General features: G+C 40.6%; 1 protein-coding gene across 1 annotated transcript in view; it reads left to right on the forward strand.

Moving 5' to 3' along the window:
* The first annotated feature begins 9198 nt into the window (after nucleotides 1–9198).
* BZW2 (basic leucine zipper and W2 domains 2) overlaps nucleotides 9199–17116 on the forward strand; it is a 35841-nt gene continuing 27923 nt past the window's right edge. The window contains 2 exon segments of the mRNA XM_009646393.2: nucleotides 9199–9260; nucleotides 15773–15949. Of these exon segments, the coding sequence (XP_009644688.1) occupies nucleotides 9203–9260; nucleotides 15773–15949 (235 nt within the window). The 5' untranslated portion in view covers nucleotides 9199–9202.

Raw genomic sequence — 17116 nt, forward strand, 5'->3', positions numbered from 1 at the left:
TCTGCACAGAGGTGAAGAAATGCCTTTCTAAAGTAAGGCTGAGAGTATGTGAGCTGCCAAGCAGTGGGTAGCATAGCAAGCGTGTGCCCCCTCTCTGCATGTTCAGTCTGTAATAGCTGGTTTTTTGACTCACCTAGGATAAGAAGTTGATTGTGTAGGCACCCTATGCCATACACTGTTGGGTTGGTTTGGGTTTTTTTTTCCAGCACCCAACTTGTGGATATGAATCATTATCTATTGCCAATAGAATTATCTCAGCTTGGTCTGAGAGGAAATGTATCCATCACTGCCTAGAAAATAACTGTTTGTAGGTTGAAGCAATCCAAGCATTGACTACTTTTATCCCCCATTCCAGGAGTTTGTTCACCAAAACTAGTGTGTTCTGTTAAAATGTTCAACCCTCTCTGAGGAGGAGCAAGCAGCCGCGGGGAACATGGGACTGCTTTTGAAATGAAGAGTGGCACAAGCCAGTTATGGACTCCTTTTCCATCCAAGTGAATGTTGCTAACAGCATAATCAGTGTTAGCCAGTACGTTTGGAATAGTTGACATGGTGCAAAGCGTTGTGCATTTCCACTCCTGGCTCTTTGTGCCATTTCTTTTTAGCCAGAAATAACAGAATTCAAGTATCTGGAAGCTGATTCACTGTCCTGCAGGTAAAAAGCCATGTGTTAACTTGGTGAAATCCTTTCTCTTGCATATGCTTTGAAGAAATAATAGGGAGTTCTAAGTTAAAACTTGCTTTACTGCTTTACAGCAGTTGTTGTCTTATTAAAGCCAAGGCCTTCATTTCTTGCAAATGTGTAAGAGGTGCTGGCTATTAATACATCCCTCCTCCGATTACTGTATTTAGTTCATGAAATAATAAACCGTTAGCAACTGGGAGGCATTGCTTTCTGGAGAATGCACGCTTTGTATTTATTTTTTTTTATTTTTAAGCTTAGCCCTTGTAATGTTGAAGACAATTTATGGGTTTTCAAATGCTGCAGCACTGTATCCTGGAGACACTGGTGATCTCCTGTGCTTCTGCTGCTGCACGGCGCTTTTAGGTAGCAAGAAAAATGGAAGCAGCACTTTACTGTTGTGATATTTGAATTGTATGAGTATGGTCAACACTGTAAAAATGTAACTTTCAGTGGGCTGATACATTAAAAAAAAAAAAAAAAAAAAGAGAAGCAGGGTGGACTTGAGCAGAGGAGTGGTACGGTACATGAGAAAGCTGCTCTTCCTGCCCCGGCCTTCATTACTGAGCTGTTCTTATGTTGTCTTGTGTCTGACAGACTTTGGACTTCATGGCTAGGAATGAAGCCTCTCTGGCAATTTTTTAAACACTTTTTCTGCCAAATACTTGCATTTATTGTTTTATTGGAGACCTGGTTCAGGGGGACCCTATGAAGTAGCTCCATTAATGATTTCTTCCAAGTCTACTGTGAACAGTGGCTAATACAACTCTGCCAAACATTAACAAAGGATTGAGCTAAATTGCAGCGGTACCTTTATAATCATTTTCACAGAATTTCACCTACACCATTTTTCCTTGAACAACATCATCTCTTAGGGCTATTGCTGAGATGATTATATTTTCAGGATAAACAACACATCCAACATCCCTCCAAATTCAAGAATCCTGTTCTAACATGTACACAGTCCATTGAAAGTGGTGTCTTGCATAAGGAAAAAACCTTATTAGCTTCGGAAGAGTAAAGTCTTCTGCTTATTTTCTAAGTTCACCTGACCCTGATCTCTGCCGATCCTTTTTATCCCCTTCTTTTTCTAAGAGGTTTTCCTCCTGGCAAGGCATGCAAGCTTGGAGCTGGATGACTCGCCATCACCTTAAAATTAATGTTAATTGGGTACGAACTGATCCGTAGCAATACGCCATCTGCATTATTTCAGGGTACTCCAGTTAGGAGCACAACAGCCTAAGAGAACTCTCAACAGCCTGAGAAAAGCTCCTACTAATACTTTGTCCTTGAAGAACTATATCTAATTCCTCCTTTTAGTTACTGAAAGAAACCTTGTTACTGAAAGATAACTTTGTGTGGGTCAACCCAAGTGTATGATCTCATTTTCTTGACTTGTGTTTTCACCTGTCAATGATTAAGGACTTTTTTCTGGGGTTTTTTTGGTTTTTTTGTTTTTTTCTTCTACTGGGTGTGCCATGACTCATGTATTTCATATGGTTGCTGAGTAGGAAACACAGAAGTCCGTTGCTTCGGTGGTTTAATTTACAGTGCTCTTAACCTTGTGAAGTGCATCTGGAGTGCTTCGGTCGTGGGAGGTTTCTGTCTTGTTTTTACCTTGTGATTCAGCTGAGCAGCTTCTGTAGAAATTCTTGGTTAGTGACCTAAGAAATACCTGCTCTTCTGAAACATGTGCAGTGAGCTGGATCTCTAACGCAGTATCTGATTGTACATTAATTGGTGGCAGTGGGGTTTTTTTGACTGTTTTTCAAGAAATATCTTCCTATGCATCCCAGCTTAGCAGTTAGGTGACGAGATTTATGGTGCAAATGTTGGTGAGTTTGGCTTCTCATTTTTTGTCTGGGCGTACTTATTTCTCAACTGGGTAACTACTCAGAGGTTGCATGCACGATTCTTGGCTGAGGAATCTTACATGAGTACAGTTTTTTATTTAATGTGTGGTAGGTTTCATTCTTTTTTGGTATTTGCTTGTGCTTGCTGCAGAATGAACCCAATTCCACTTGTTTCATTTTTTATTTTTCTCTGCCATTAGGCATACTAATAAAGGGCAAGTACTTTTACTGGAGTGGACACTTCTCCTTACTGTGGAAAAACATTGTCTTGTGATTAAAGGAAAAAAAAAAAGAAAAAAGATTAAGTGTCTTAAGAGCTTCTGGAAAGCTCTTTTGGGAAAGACAGGGCATTCAGTGCATGTCGAAAAACTGCTACAACACTATCTTAAGATACTACACGTGATAGCCACCGGTGACTAGGGCATGCTTCCAAGTATGAAATCAAAGGTCAGTATCTAGTTGCTTCATGTACTGTAATGTCATAAGCAAAATTAATCCATAACAGAAGATGTATTTTTCAGCAATAAACATGTGGATTAGCAGCGTCCTTTTTTCAAGTAAATATTAAAACATGAGGTTGATTGTATTTACCCTGCACTTTGTTATGTGACTGCTTTGTCCCTGCACGTTGCCATTGAGGTTGTTTGTGCAATAAAATCAGTGAGGGGATCTTGACGTGGTGAGAGCCTGGCTCTGGCTTTACTATTGGTACTGAGTGGGACCTTTGGAATAAACATTTCATAAGCACTGTACCTCTACTTCTGGCCTCTGTGGGCAAAATAGCAAGGTAAACCTTCCGGCTGCCAGTGCTGCCCTTCCTGCTGATTTGTACCACAAGCTGAAGTTACAGACCTCCGGGTTATTAGTCACTTCTTTAAAAACCTATGGTTTAGGAACAGAGGACAAGAGTCAGAAAAGTGTGATGAAATAACAAAAGTCAACCTGTGTAAAGAAAACCCATCGTGTCTCACTAAGCGTAGGTGCTTGGTCTTGCCAGCTCCCCAGGTGTGCAATGAAGGAGAGAGGAGAGGTGGCTTTTAAGTGCTGCACTGGGTCCGTCCTCAGCACTTGGGACCCTGGGAAGCAACAAATAGAGCTTTTTATTTCCTTATTTTTCAACAGTATCGAAGTGAGCTTTAGCAGGAGGTAGGGGAGTGTTGCTGCCGCTCTTCACGTTGTGGGCTAGCCATCGTACTGCCTGGGATGTGTAAATAAAGTGCTTTTCCTTCACACTGACTGAACCAGGGAAATGTCAGCAGCTGAGGTGGTTTTCGTAGCCTTACAAGGGTGCTAAAACTGTGTTAAAGCAGAAAATGCTTCGCAGCTGTTGTGGTGGTGAATGCTGCAGCAACCGTGCAGGCTGCGTGACCGATGTGCATTGCGGTCGCTCGCCTCTCACCGCACCCGGGTGTTGGGAAGCGCCTGTGGAAAAGGAGGAGCTGTGAAAGCCCTCGCAGGGACTCAGTATCTGGGTGGAAAGTGGGAAGCCTGACGAGGATTTGGCGAGAACCGGCGGCTGCATTGCATCCGCTCTTGTCCTGTCATCCCCTTACATCGCTCTGTTCCTCTGTACCGGTAATGATTTATGAGTTTTCCACCTACAGGTTTTGTTAGCTTGTAATCCAGCAGCCTGCTGCCTTCCCGGGGAGCGGAGGCAGCTGCTGGCTGTGTGCTGACATATTTCCTCTCCTGCGGAAGTGCAAGGGCAGCTCTTCCTCCATGCTGCTTGAGTTGAGTAATTTGCTTTTTAACATAACTCGTTGGCTTGTTGCTGAAAAAAAGAGGAAAGCCCTCTCTAGGTTTTCATCCTAAGCCTGGAAATGTAACAGTGAGAGGATGAAAATGCCTACTAACATTGCTGAATGAAAAAGACCCAGTAAAGCCTCTTAATGTCCTGAATGTTCCACTTCGGAGGGGGAAGATTGACCTTGATATGTGGGTTGTGGTTTTTTCCTTCATAGAAACTCTCCCAATCTATGCTTTTATTTTATTTGACTTTGTGATGAGTGCTCCTGTCTTGCATGATGTCTGAGCAAGGGAAAGGGGATGGAAATAATTCCTGCCAAGCATCTGTTCCAGTGAAAGCTGGTGGTGCTCTGGCAGCTCTCTCCAGCACCCTGTCAATCAGACGGCATCGGCACGAGTCCCTGCAGCAGCGGCAGCATCCCGTGGAGCAGTGCCGCTGGAGCCCACCGGTGGGCTGTCCAAAGGGTCTCTGCCTGCCCCCATGGGCTCCCTCGCCATTGTTACAGTGCCCTGCATACACAGAGTCATCATATCTTGGTAGGGAGTTTTATGAAACGGTTGTTCTTTTTTTGATGTTGTCTGGCATTGATTTCCCTCTCTCCATAGCTATGGCAGTGAAGTTTTGCTGCTGTGAAGCAACTGTGCTTGAATTCATTGTGTGGATGTTAATCTTCGGAGAACCTCATGATTCTGAGATTTCAGTTTAAAAGTGTAAAATGATGCTTAGGAAAATAGTATTGGCTTGCATAAGGCTTTTCAGTATTTTTTTTTCAATCTGAGCAATATGTTTCCAAGAACAAATGTTTCCAGTATTTTACCTTGGTAGAAACTTAAGCCTTACCAAGGCTTTCAATAATTTAGAGGTTAATCATCATAAGAATTTCCCTGTGGTATGGATGAAAGACTGCATTTTTCTAACTTGTTAAGCAAGTTCAAGCTTGCTGAAGCTCTGAAGGAACTTTTACTTCATCTGTTGCTGATTTTATAAGTTAATTTTATTAATTCTGGTTTTATTAATTCTGTTACAGTTTTTATTAGTTGTGTGAGAAGGATTGGTCGATTGTAGAAACTGCTTTATTATATAGGTCTAGATATCTACAACTGTAGATGTCCCTCAGTTTTAACTGTTTAGGGTCTTTAGCATGTAAATGAGAAGCAGCTATAGAGAAAGCTGAACTTGTGGACTTCAAGCAGTTTCAGGAGAATGTACCAACTCAAGGACTTACATACTTTTTAAAGTATGAATCTGTTTTGTAGAAGCTGGTTAACAAGAGTGGGAGTGGAATTTGGGAAACTGTTTTAAGTCATGCATTTTTAAATTTTTTCTGAATAATTTTGTAGCTGCAAGTTAGTTATCAGCAGGCTTAGACATTTTAAGGTTTTTATGGAAAATGAGCCTGTTCTGGAGCACGGTGCCTGGTTCCCTACTGCTGTCTGACATCTCCCGCTTGAGTCAGCCCAGCTTCTGGCTTACGTGCTTAAAAATAAAAAGTATTGGATACGGAATTTGAACCTATGAGTTTTCTGTAAGAGGTTTTCTGGATCCTAAAGGGAGAATCAAGAGTAAAGTATCTACTGCTGAGCCTCCTCCATCTTCTGTAGAAGAGTGGAGTCTGTGAAAGGACTGTGCTAAGGAGCTATCGTTTCCACATCTCTTCCTCTCTTTCCTGCTGCCGATTCGTACGAATCCTGGAGGATGTTGGGCTGCGAGATATAAGTTTGACTGGTGATTTGGGTTTTCTTGTTGAGGTTATTTCTTTCCTACCCTTACCCAGTCTTAAGATCTTTACTCTGAAAACTATTATGAGTTCGCTAGCTGGTATTTCAAAATTTGCTTTTGGCTTTGACCTACTCAGATCCTATACCTTTCAAAATGGGGAATATATGTAATGGTTCAAGGTCTTTTATGATTTCAGGGCTTTATAGCTACATGACACCTGAGAGGCAGGCTGCACTGCAATGCAATCACTGTGCTAGTTTATATGCTGCCACCCTGAATTTACAACCTTCAGCCATCACTGTGGTGGTGGTGTGCTCTTGATTTAAAAAAAAAAAAAAAAAAAAAAAAAGCTTTTGCATTGCATTCACTTTTATAAATTTTATACTATCATCCAGGCACCTGTTGTGGTGGCAACAGCACTTTAAAATCTCATTTGCAGTACCTGGTGTCATTTGTAGTACAGATAGATCCTGGGTTGTTGCATAGATCACTGGGTTGGTTTTGCTCGAGCTTGTGCTGAAGTTTCTTGATAAAGTGCCTGTGCTCTCCCTGGGCCAGGGATTGAGCCTTATAAAGCCTGACCCTCACTTGAGCAGATTAGAGAGCAGTGTGTTTAAAGCTAAATATAGAAGACTGCACATCCTGTGTTCCTAGTAATTAACGATTCAAGAGTCTCTTCTGTTGCACTGAATATTGAGACATTAAATCTGCCACAAGTGGTGAGTCTTCCTTTAACTTGGTTTTTTTTTTTTTTTAAATCTTGTTCCCAGCTGCCTTAAAGGGCATATTTTATATTCACAGGGAAAAGTTTTAAAATCTGATAGTCAAGCTTCAGGTGTGTGTAACTCTTCTTACAGTTCAAAAAGAGACTGCATCAAAGGAAAGGAGAAGTAGTGCTAGAAATTTAGCCTATGCATTTATATTTTTTATAGCAACTGGGAAACTGTCCCAGTATGGCTGGGTTGAAGGTCAGGTGTCATTCACTTCATTGCCCCCAAGGAATTCGTTGAGGAAGCGGGCAGTGTCCATCCCAGCCTGACGGCGTGTTTGTGCTCTGAAAGAGCTGTGACAAGAGGATTCATTTTTACCTGCTGTGTGGCTCACTTGACACTTTATTTCCAAACCTCATGGGCTCCTCCTGCAGTCTATTGAAATGAATGTTTTTAGACCTGGAAAAAGGTGTAAGGTATTGGGGCCCAGCATAAAAACAACGAAAAATACCTGGGTGAATATTACATTTTATAGATCAGTCCCTTACAAATAACTGAAGGGCACAAAGACAAAGCAGATAAATATGTCAAATCTAGGTGATCACTGGCTGGAGGCTGGGCTGTTGCTTATCCCTGTTGATGGCTTGATCATCTGCCTAATTAACTTGTAGAACACCTCCTGGTTCGCTGCCACTGAGACAGCTAAGTGGGGAAAGATAATTTTGAGCTCTGTTGTGAAGGCAGGCTTGGATCCTACAGCACTTCAAAAGATCCCGTGATATCATGGTTTGCCATTTTTAACTCTCTTGCAGATGGGCAAATCACTCTTCCAAAAGGCTATTTAGTGTTGCAGTTGTTTTGAAATGCTCCATGATCTGTTAAAACCTTAGCTTTGAACCTCAGCGATGAATGTGGACCTCTCAGTTTAACAGCTTGTTGCATCTTTGTATTTTTTATGGCTTGCAGGAAGCAAAACCAGTTGTGACTCTGAACTTTACCAGCTATTTCCAATGCACATGGGCTGTTTTAGACTGCGGATAAATGGTAGACCTAGACTAGAAAGCAGTGGTTTGTCAAGTTATACATTTGAAATACTGCAGAAGTGGCCTGCTAGTGATGCTGCAACTAGGAGAGGTAGCCTGGTGAATGGGAGCATATTGTGTATCTGGAGCATTGTTAACAGAGTTGTTAAATGAACTTTTACAGGGGTAGAGAGCACGTTACTTGAATAGTAACATACGATTGGCATCTTTCTAGCCATGGAGCTTGAGTTTTTCTTCGCTCGTGGTTGGAAGAACTGTTGGCAAATGTATGTACTTTTAAACTAGACCTGCAGTCTGCAATGAAGAAATACAAATAATACAAATTCTTTGTAAAACTAAACTTATTAGAAGAACACGCCCACAGGACAAAGCTTCTTGCATGCTAAGGCTTAATTCTGGATGAGCAAATCGTATGTAACAGTGACCTAATGACCTGCGGGGTATGCAATGCGTGGCCTGTAAGTCCCAGCGTTGGCACTCGCTGTTGGCAGGACAGGAAGATGACCCGTGACGATTGCCACGTGCTGCAAAGCCTCCTTGTATTCACTGCTGTTTGCAGTCAGCTGTCAGTTTAGCTGCTCATTGCGCAAGCTGCGTCTCGTGTGATTAAACTAATTATATCCAAAGGTGAAAAATAGTTCTGTTTTCTTTAGATAAAATGGCATTAATATATGATTGCTTCCCAAATTTTTCAGCATTCCATGTTGAGATTCACTGTTAAGGTCTGAAATAATATTAGCCCAATATTTTTTTACTATTATTGTATGATGTGCCATGTAGGTCCTTAACTATGTATTTGTACACAGAATTGATGAGGTGGCGGAAGTTGGTTATCTTTTATTAATTTTACAACACATACAGGTTTTTAGGAACTAAAAGTTCCTAAGATATAGTGATGTTGGAAGAAATATTTGAGAGGGGTTTGGTTATTAAAACATTGTGGTTAGACCACAGTCATTTCTTCAGAAGGGCGGCGCGTAGCCCTTGGGAGTCTGATTGCCCGGTAAACATGCCGGAGAGCAAGACCTGTGCCATGTGGAGTCCCACTGGGATGGAGATCATTCCCAGTCCTGTGTCCTGCTGCTTCTATGCCCCAAACATCCCCATCAGCTGCGTGGGCAGTGCTGCTGTACCCCTGCCCTGGCAGTATGGGCAGAGGCTCCATCACCTTCCTGCTCGGGTTTGAACCTTCACTTTTGTGGGGGTGCTACGAGCCAGGTTTTGAGAGCAGCACATCTCATCAAAGTTATTCTTGGACCATAATGAACTCTCTTTGTCTTTAAGATAATGTGAATGATTCTTTGCATATATGTCAAGAACTTTCTTTCCCTTTCACATGTTGGGATTTTACTACATTGAATATTTGTCTTTAGGTTAAGCTGTTGTCTGTAAATGCCATGGTAAAAATATATTTTTCTCTTTTTTTTTTTTTTTTCTCCAGAAATTTTATGAATAAGAATCAGAAGCCGGTGCTAACAGGCCAGCGGTTCAAAACTAGGAAGAGGGGTAGGTTACATTACATTTTAAACTTTATTTTTCTCTCTGTTAAAATGCAGGGCAGGTGGAATAAGTGAAAGTTCAATAGGATTAAGGTTTTTTTCTCCCCTTCTCTTCAGCCATGTTAAGAGTGCAGATGTTATTTTTAACTGAGGTCTGTGGGTTTTATTATTTTCTCTATATATCTAAGGTCTTTCTGTAAAATTTGGGTTTATTGGCTATTAAGTCTTCTAGAAGCCTCAGCTAAAAACTTCGATTCTAACTGAGTTTATAGTATATTTACATACAAGGAAGAAAACTTATTAGATGTTTGTTTCAATTGTTTCTTAAAATGTTCCTTTCAACTAAAAAAGTAAAAAATGAGCTTTTATTTAAAGGTTGATTAAAGAAAATCTGGCCTTTTTTGGTTTTGATTCTTTTACTTGAATCAATGTCATCTCTATAAATGAACCTTTCACATCTAAAAAGGAATCCTCTCACCTTCGTTCTCCATGAGATGGTCAGATCATCTCATTGGCCCTGCTTTCTGTAACAGTAGAGGTCAGAGAGCTCCTTTTTCACAAACACTTATTTCTGCTGTGTTAGTGTAGTTTGGTTTTTTTATTGTTAAAATAAAACAATTACCTTTTATTTGCTACGACCTATTTTACTCATTGTGATACTGTTTTTCTGTAAAAGTGACCTATACTCTCTTTCCTTATGTACAATATTGCATCTATTTTTAAAGAAAGCTCAGTGGTGCCAATTATACTGATCATCCAGGTATTCTATACAGCGACTATCATCCTAACATGCTTGCTCATGCTATACTCATTTGTCATGGTTTGGGTGTCTGAGATGAATGACACCTTGAGGCAGAGAGCAAGAATACATGTAATAAATGATTTGGTTTTTTGAGGAAAAAAAAAAGTCTGGTTTATGAAAAGAAGGCTTAGATTTTTTGCTGTTGCAATAGGAGATTATCACAGCCCAGACAGGTGGGATTCCTGTCTGTCATGTAACAGACGTTTCCATCTTGACTTTCCTGTTTCTGATCAAAAGCTAACACCTGGTCTTGTGGCAGAAAATGTAAATAAGAGCGTTTTCTCAGTGTGGATGAGAGAAACAAAAAGCGTTTGTAACCTTTCTCAGAAAATTACAAATTCTAGCAGGAGTCTGAAGAGCTGAGTGAATGAAGATCTGGGATGATCACGAAGCTTGGATGAGAATTGCAAAATAGTTTTTCAGTCATGTTGAAAAGCAGTGCCAGCTTTCTCTCATCTTTCTTCCCTTGCATGCATCACTTCCTCAGTTAGATTGATGCACTCTCTTAAATGGAAAATGTCCTTTCCATGATGCACATACGTTTGTAGGTATAACTAATTAAAAAAAGATACCTATATTGTTTGTAAATAAATATTACCATGCTCCAGTAATTAGTGGGATTAACATTCTATCAGCATGGTCCAGAACGTTGTGCAGTAGCTTTACACTGCATTAGCTAGGAACAGCATAGATGTAGAGTGGAATTAATGATCCCTAAAGAAATACCTGTCAGATCAACCAGTAAAAGCAATCAGATATGCATACTGTTGGATTGAGCCAATGTATTACTCGGTCTAGGTCAGTCAATTATGCTGCATATGTTATTTGCTAAAAATGGTCTTAGAAAATGTTTTCTCTCTCATAAAGACTTTCTTTTCAGTCTGTGTTTTGCAATGTATTTGGCATAATGGGTCCTAATACGGATTTAGTCTTTGACTCCTATTTAATACTAGTAGTAATCAGAATAAATCAAGAGCTTTTATTTGTAATTCTCTGCTGATCTCTTCAATTTCTGTTACAGTGATTGTGAGTGGCAATAGGTAGATACTCCTTGACTACATGGAAGAAGGAAAAGACTGTGGGAGAAGTTTGGAAGATTGGGGGGGCGGGGGGGTTGAGACATTACTTAAATGGGATTTGGGATATTAAATGGCTTTAATATAGAAATCTTAACATGCACCTTCTTTAGGTGCTTAAAGCATAAAATCTCTTTTTCAAATATTGTGGGATCCTGGTTGCCTTAATATTTGAGGATCTTGCTTAGAAAATTGTAGATACCTGCTCTCTTTCTGGAGGCAGAGGGCTCGAGGAAGAGAAATGGCTTCCTAGCATGTTTATGCCCTTCTGTTTGTATATACCTTTTCTTTTTGTATCATAGCAGTGTCACAGACTTTTATGTCTTGGACTTCGACTAGAAGGTACTATTAGGTTTTTTTTCTCCTGACTTTCAATGTATTAGAGAGTCATGAAATGTCACTCGTGTGGGAGAGAGTTCAGTGGCTGTGGTTGAACGTGGCATTTCAGTCATCGGAGACTATTCTGTTGTGTGTAACAGGCAGGCAGGTAGGGGGTCTGAAATGTGCAGATGCTGGGGGAGTGAGCTGTTCGAGAGATGACTGCCAGTTCTTACGGGTTGATTTGTGTCTCACGATACCCTCTTTCCTCTTCTGCAGCTCCCAGGAGCACTGCCACCTGAGGAGACAGTGAGGTGTAACATGGCAGTCAGGCATCTGATAAAAATAATTGCACATGTGAACTCTGTCATTGCCACTAATCTCTGAATGCAAACCATTTTTGAGCTCTGAGAGAGCAAAAAAGGAAGATGACGATATTTCTTTTCTTTAAAGTTTGAAAGTGTGCTTAGTGTCTAAAACACTTTTGAGAGAGGACTATGATGGAGGAGCTTGTAAATCCCACTTCTTCCAGTTCTACTAGTTGACCTAATAAAAGGTATAAATCTTGCCTCCAGCGGGTATAGTGGCAGGCATTAAAATCCCTTTAAAAAGATTTGAAGGAAGAAAAAAGATGATGTAAAGGGAAGAACCTTCCAAGGGGAGGAGGCATCTCACAGTTCCATATCGGGTTTTTAGCAATCTCAGCAATGAAAATAGTTTGGTTCATTCGTAGTATAATCTCTGTACTTGTTGAATACTGCTTTGTTGATGAGGGTCAGCGGTAGTTGGCATCTGGCTGGACTTTGTGCTTATGGTGCAGATATGTGTGATGTGGATTGTATTGGCTGCACTGTACTTGCACACATGCAAATTGATGTCTTTGTGTCTTCTGAAATGGAAGAGGAGGAAATAGGATTAGCAAAAACATCAGTAGGAAATAAGGAAAATTTATATATTCAGACAGTTGACAAACACCTACAGGACAAAAAGCTTCCTGAAGCATTAACAGGAACAAACAGTGCATATTGGTTAAAGTAAGCTGACAGGCAGTACCTGAGATCCAAGTTTGTTCCCATGGTATAGATAACGTAGAGTTAATATCTGCTAAAAAAATGGTGCAAAAAGGTAAATGGCAGCATAAACAGAAGCTAAGCTAAACAACATGTGTTACTTCTGAATGAAAATTATGTAGTAAAAAGTCAATATTAATACCTTTATGTTAATATGAAGTCAGAAGGGGGGCCAATGAGGGCATCTCACTTGTTCTTCCACAAATATAATTGCAGGCCTTCTGTTTAAGAGTTAAGATTAATTCTTAACAAGGGGAGGTGTAAGTGTACTTTGATTTCCTTAGAAGCAAAAGAAAGGAAATAAGGATCCGGGAACGTGATGAAAATGAAAAGCCGTGTATGGCAGTGCTGCATTGGATATTGTATGCATCACATCTGCAAGCTACACCTGCCTCCGCTAGCCCGTGATTGAAACTGTGCTTGTTCAGTAATTATGTACTTGACAGCGCAACATACTGTCACCACTTCTTGATGATGGCTTCTTACTCACCCTGTTGTACTATATCAGCATATTCCTCTTCAGTACATTAGCTTGGTAGGAAAATTTTTCAATAAAATTATAAATAATTTTTCATGCAATGAGTTTACCTCCTCTTCCTGTGTAAATTTTTAGATTGTGATGGACAAGAAAATAGTAGGGTACTCCAGATGAGAGGAGGACTTCTGGGGCAGGAGAAGAATCTCTTTAAAATAGCTAAGAAATACTAATCACAGTGTTTGTACTGAGTACTGTGTACCCATGACACCAAGCATATAACACCTTTCAGTTTAGAAGCAAACATCTTAAATTTTTTAGACAAAATACAATTGAAAAAGTAAACCAGGATTATTTTCTGAACTCATATCTTCAGACGGAACTCTGTCATTTTACTGGTTAATGAGTCATCAAGCTTTCTTTTTTTTTTTTTGCACTGCAAATAACACATACTTATTTGGTAACCCAAAAGAGAATAATTATACTCAGATACTTGTTTATGGATGGAGCTGGGTTTCTTGTGCACAAATAAAACTGCCTGAAGTACACATACTGAAGTACTTACACTTGCTTCAGTAAAAGGCTTGTTTGTGGCTTGGTTGGTTTGTTGCTTGTTTTGGGTTGTTTTAGTACTTCAAGTTGGAAGACAGCTGCAACTGAGTATTTGGTAACCAGTCCGATAGCTCAGATGGGGTTCCAGTAGTATGCTTCTCTGTAGACATTTCCCCAGGGCAAAGGCATGGTTCTTCAGTTTCCCCACTTGACCCTCTCTGGTTTGTCCACCATGGGCATGCCCTGCAGATGTGAGAGATGGTCACTCAGACACAGACTCCAGATCTTCATCACAGCTGAAAGTGGAGGTAACACAACTGAGAGCCTGAATATCTCCAAGGTCTGGGGTGAAGTAAAAGCCTGGGAAGAAGTAATTTGTGGTTCAGAGAATGGGCATATTGAGTAGTTTATTGGATAGCGAGAGCGTGGTGGGGAGAATCTGGGTTGGCACTATGGCTGCGTGCATCGCTTCAGGACGAGCTGGGGTTGTGAACAGGTGACTGCATGAGCGATGCCTGCAATCATAGTGTCGTGTATATGGTATCCATAGACCTGAGTAATCCTCAGCTTTGGTCTGAGGAGGTCAGCTTTGGGGCATGGGGCAGCACCCTGCTTGGAGATAGGTATTAGCATCAACAAGCCACTAAAAGCTAGGCGTAGCAGGGGATTTCTGGTCAATAAGGTGATGCCTCATTTTTCCAGTGTTGCTGAGCACTTGACAGACAGCCCTGGAGCTGCCGTGGGCTGCATGCTGCCAGGCTTCTTGGAAGGATGGCTTCCCAGTGGTGCTGAGTGGGAGGGACTGCATTGAAAGAGGGGGAGAATGTGCAAGTGATGCACTGAAGATGGTAAAATGAGCGTACCCCAGGTACATGCAGGGGAACAAGAAGAGAAAGAAACGGTTATGTACTAAATAGTAAAGCTGATAAAAGTAGGCTTTGTGTGTAAAATAGTTATTTAATTGCCATAAAGCTAATGTGGCTGGAGGAAAGAAATTAGGGGAAGAAAGGCTGTTGGTTAATATTTGGGATAAAAAACTGCACTATGAGTCGCAGAGAAAGGAAACGGGCAGCCAGAGGATGTGTAATGTCCAGAACCTCTTCTCCCAAAAAGCCTGCAAGCGTTGCAGCTGGCACATTTCAGACTGCACAGGTTTAGACAGGAATTCTACCAATCCTCATTTGTCTCAGTAACTAAAATCCCTGGATTTATCTTCTGGATATAATATGTGCAGTTTTTTGAAAGAACTTGTATGAACATTTGTGCCAGCGGGTGATAACCAACTGGTTTTGTTTTCTGAGTGTCACAGAAGAGCTTGTGGTTGTGCTTCTGAAGTTCAGTGTTATTTTGATGGTAACAAGCATTTCTTATGTGCCCTTGTATAAAGTCAGGACTTGCTTTGCTAAGAAGCTTTAAGTGTCTGCGGTAGGCTGTTTACAATCTGCAAGAAAAAACAGCAGGAGGTATGGTTAAATCTACCTAGCTTTAGCTGGAAGTTGCAGTTACATCTGTCACAACATCAGTTGTGACTAACGGCCTTTTGACGTAGGGATGTTGTCTGGGGGTCAGATTTTACCTTAATGGAGTTCAACCAGGGACGGCTGTAGAAAATGCAATGTGAGCACTGCATTTCTGTGTTCTAGCACTGCTTAGGTATGTGAATATGAAAGATAAATTCTTGGTTGCACCACGTGGCAGGGTCCTAAAAGTTTAGGCAAAAAGTATTTTTATGAATACCTTGATCTCCTCTTTTCTTGAAGCCTTCTTTTTGACAACATTTTAGATATGCAACCATAGCTATTTAAATAGGAAGAAATTAAACTGTTCCTACAGTGAGATTTGCACTTAACTGAAATACCCTTTATTCTTCTATCAGATTTTGCAATGCATAATGATACACACATTCAATATCTTCAACAAGAGAAGCAAGAGTATGAAATTTGAAAACAATTTCAGTAGTTGCTTTTCCTTCCTTTTATTTATTTACTCCTGTATGTTTGCATGTGTTTTGGTATTCTTTGGGGATGAGGAGGAGAGGGAAGCAAAGATAAACACCGCAAAATTTCCAGAGGCAATACAACCCAACAAAGTAAACTTTTGGTGTGTTGACCAGAACAGGAAGACTATGTTTGGGTGCCATGGTCAGTTCAATTGCTGGTTGACAAGGGATTTCGAACAGAAAGTTTCAAACTCTCTCTCTCTCCTTCTCTTTTATCTCTGTTCCAGATGAAAAGGAGAAATTTGAACCCACAGTCTTCAGGGATACAATTGTCCAAGGCCTCAATGAAGCTGGGAGTGACCTGGAGGCTATAGCCAAGTTTCTGGATGCAACTGGCTCTCGACTTGATTATCGCCGCTATGCTGACACACTCTTTGATATTTTGGTAGCTGGCAGCATGCTAGGTAAACTGCACTGTACCTGATGCAGAATTTTGAGGATTGGCCTCGATTCTTTTAAGATGTTGTCTTCCCTTACAAAGTAGAAACTATAAACTGTATTACTATTTCACTTATCTAGATACTTTTTGGATCTCGTATCATAGAATTTTTTATTGTTTGTAGTGCAGTAATACCTAGGGACTTGATTGTCTGAGACATTCTGCAAATACCACAAAAAATGGATACTGCTCGGAGAAGCCTTCAGTCTGAGCTGAATAGGTATATAAATGCAACAGCAGAGAAATGAGACACACACTAACTAGGGGAAACAGGAATTTATTAGCATGAAAAGGTGTAATACAGCACTCCAGGTTATTAGCTGTTGCAAAGCTTGCTTTGTAGGCATTACAACAAAGGCTAGTTAAGAGGAGAAGTGAGGGATAATGAGGAGTGCTTCATGGGTCATTTCTCCCAGGTATCACTGGCAGCATGGGCAAAAACATGCCTTTTGCCTTCCTTTGTATTTTGAATAGGTTGGCTCTTTTTACTGGTTGGTTATGTTGGTTTTATTCCTGCTTCCTGCTCCTTGGTATGTAAGAAGAAAAGACGTTTTTATAAGACTTGAGGTAATTCAGGAAACAAAAGCTAGTGGAAATATCTAGGAAAAAAGCTCTTGACAAAATAAGCCAGGAGAAAACTTTTGCAGCAGTATTTTGAATGTTTATGTGGGCCTGGTAAGTATTAGAAGGGTTAGGGCGATGTTCCAAGTCCTCAAATTAGTAACAGTGCTAATACTTTTCTCTTTGGAAAGGATTTACATTATTGTGGTGTTTAAAGTAGTAGCTAAACTATGCGCAAGGGTTATACTCCAACCCATACTTTATTGAAGGACACTCGGTGCTCTCAAAACCAGCTAGGATTCCTTAGTGTGACCTGAATCTTTGTCTTGTGAGGTCTGTGTGATCTAAGGTGCAGCATATTGGCCAGTTGTCCCTTCTGTCAGGTGCCACCACAGCCTTGCAAAGCTCTGTCTCTCTCTATTCCCCCACCCCCCTTGCTAGCTCTTACCCTTGCCTTTTGCCTCAGTGATGCTAACATAAGATATATTAGACTTATTACATCTTACAATTATATAATGCTCTCTAAAGTGAGAAATTGTTTCTTGCCTTTTTTTTTTTTTTTTTTTTTTTT

Source organism: Egretta garzetta, unplaced genomic scaffold (assembly GCF_000687185.1).
Source record: "Egretta garzetta isolate BGI_Z169 unplaced genomic scaffold, ASM68718v1 scaffold629, whole genome shotgun sequence".
Taxonomy (NCBI): Eukaryota; Metazoa; Chordata; class Aves; order Pelecaniformes; family Ardeidae; genus Egretta; species Egretta garzetta.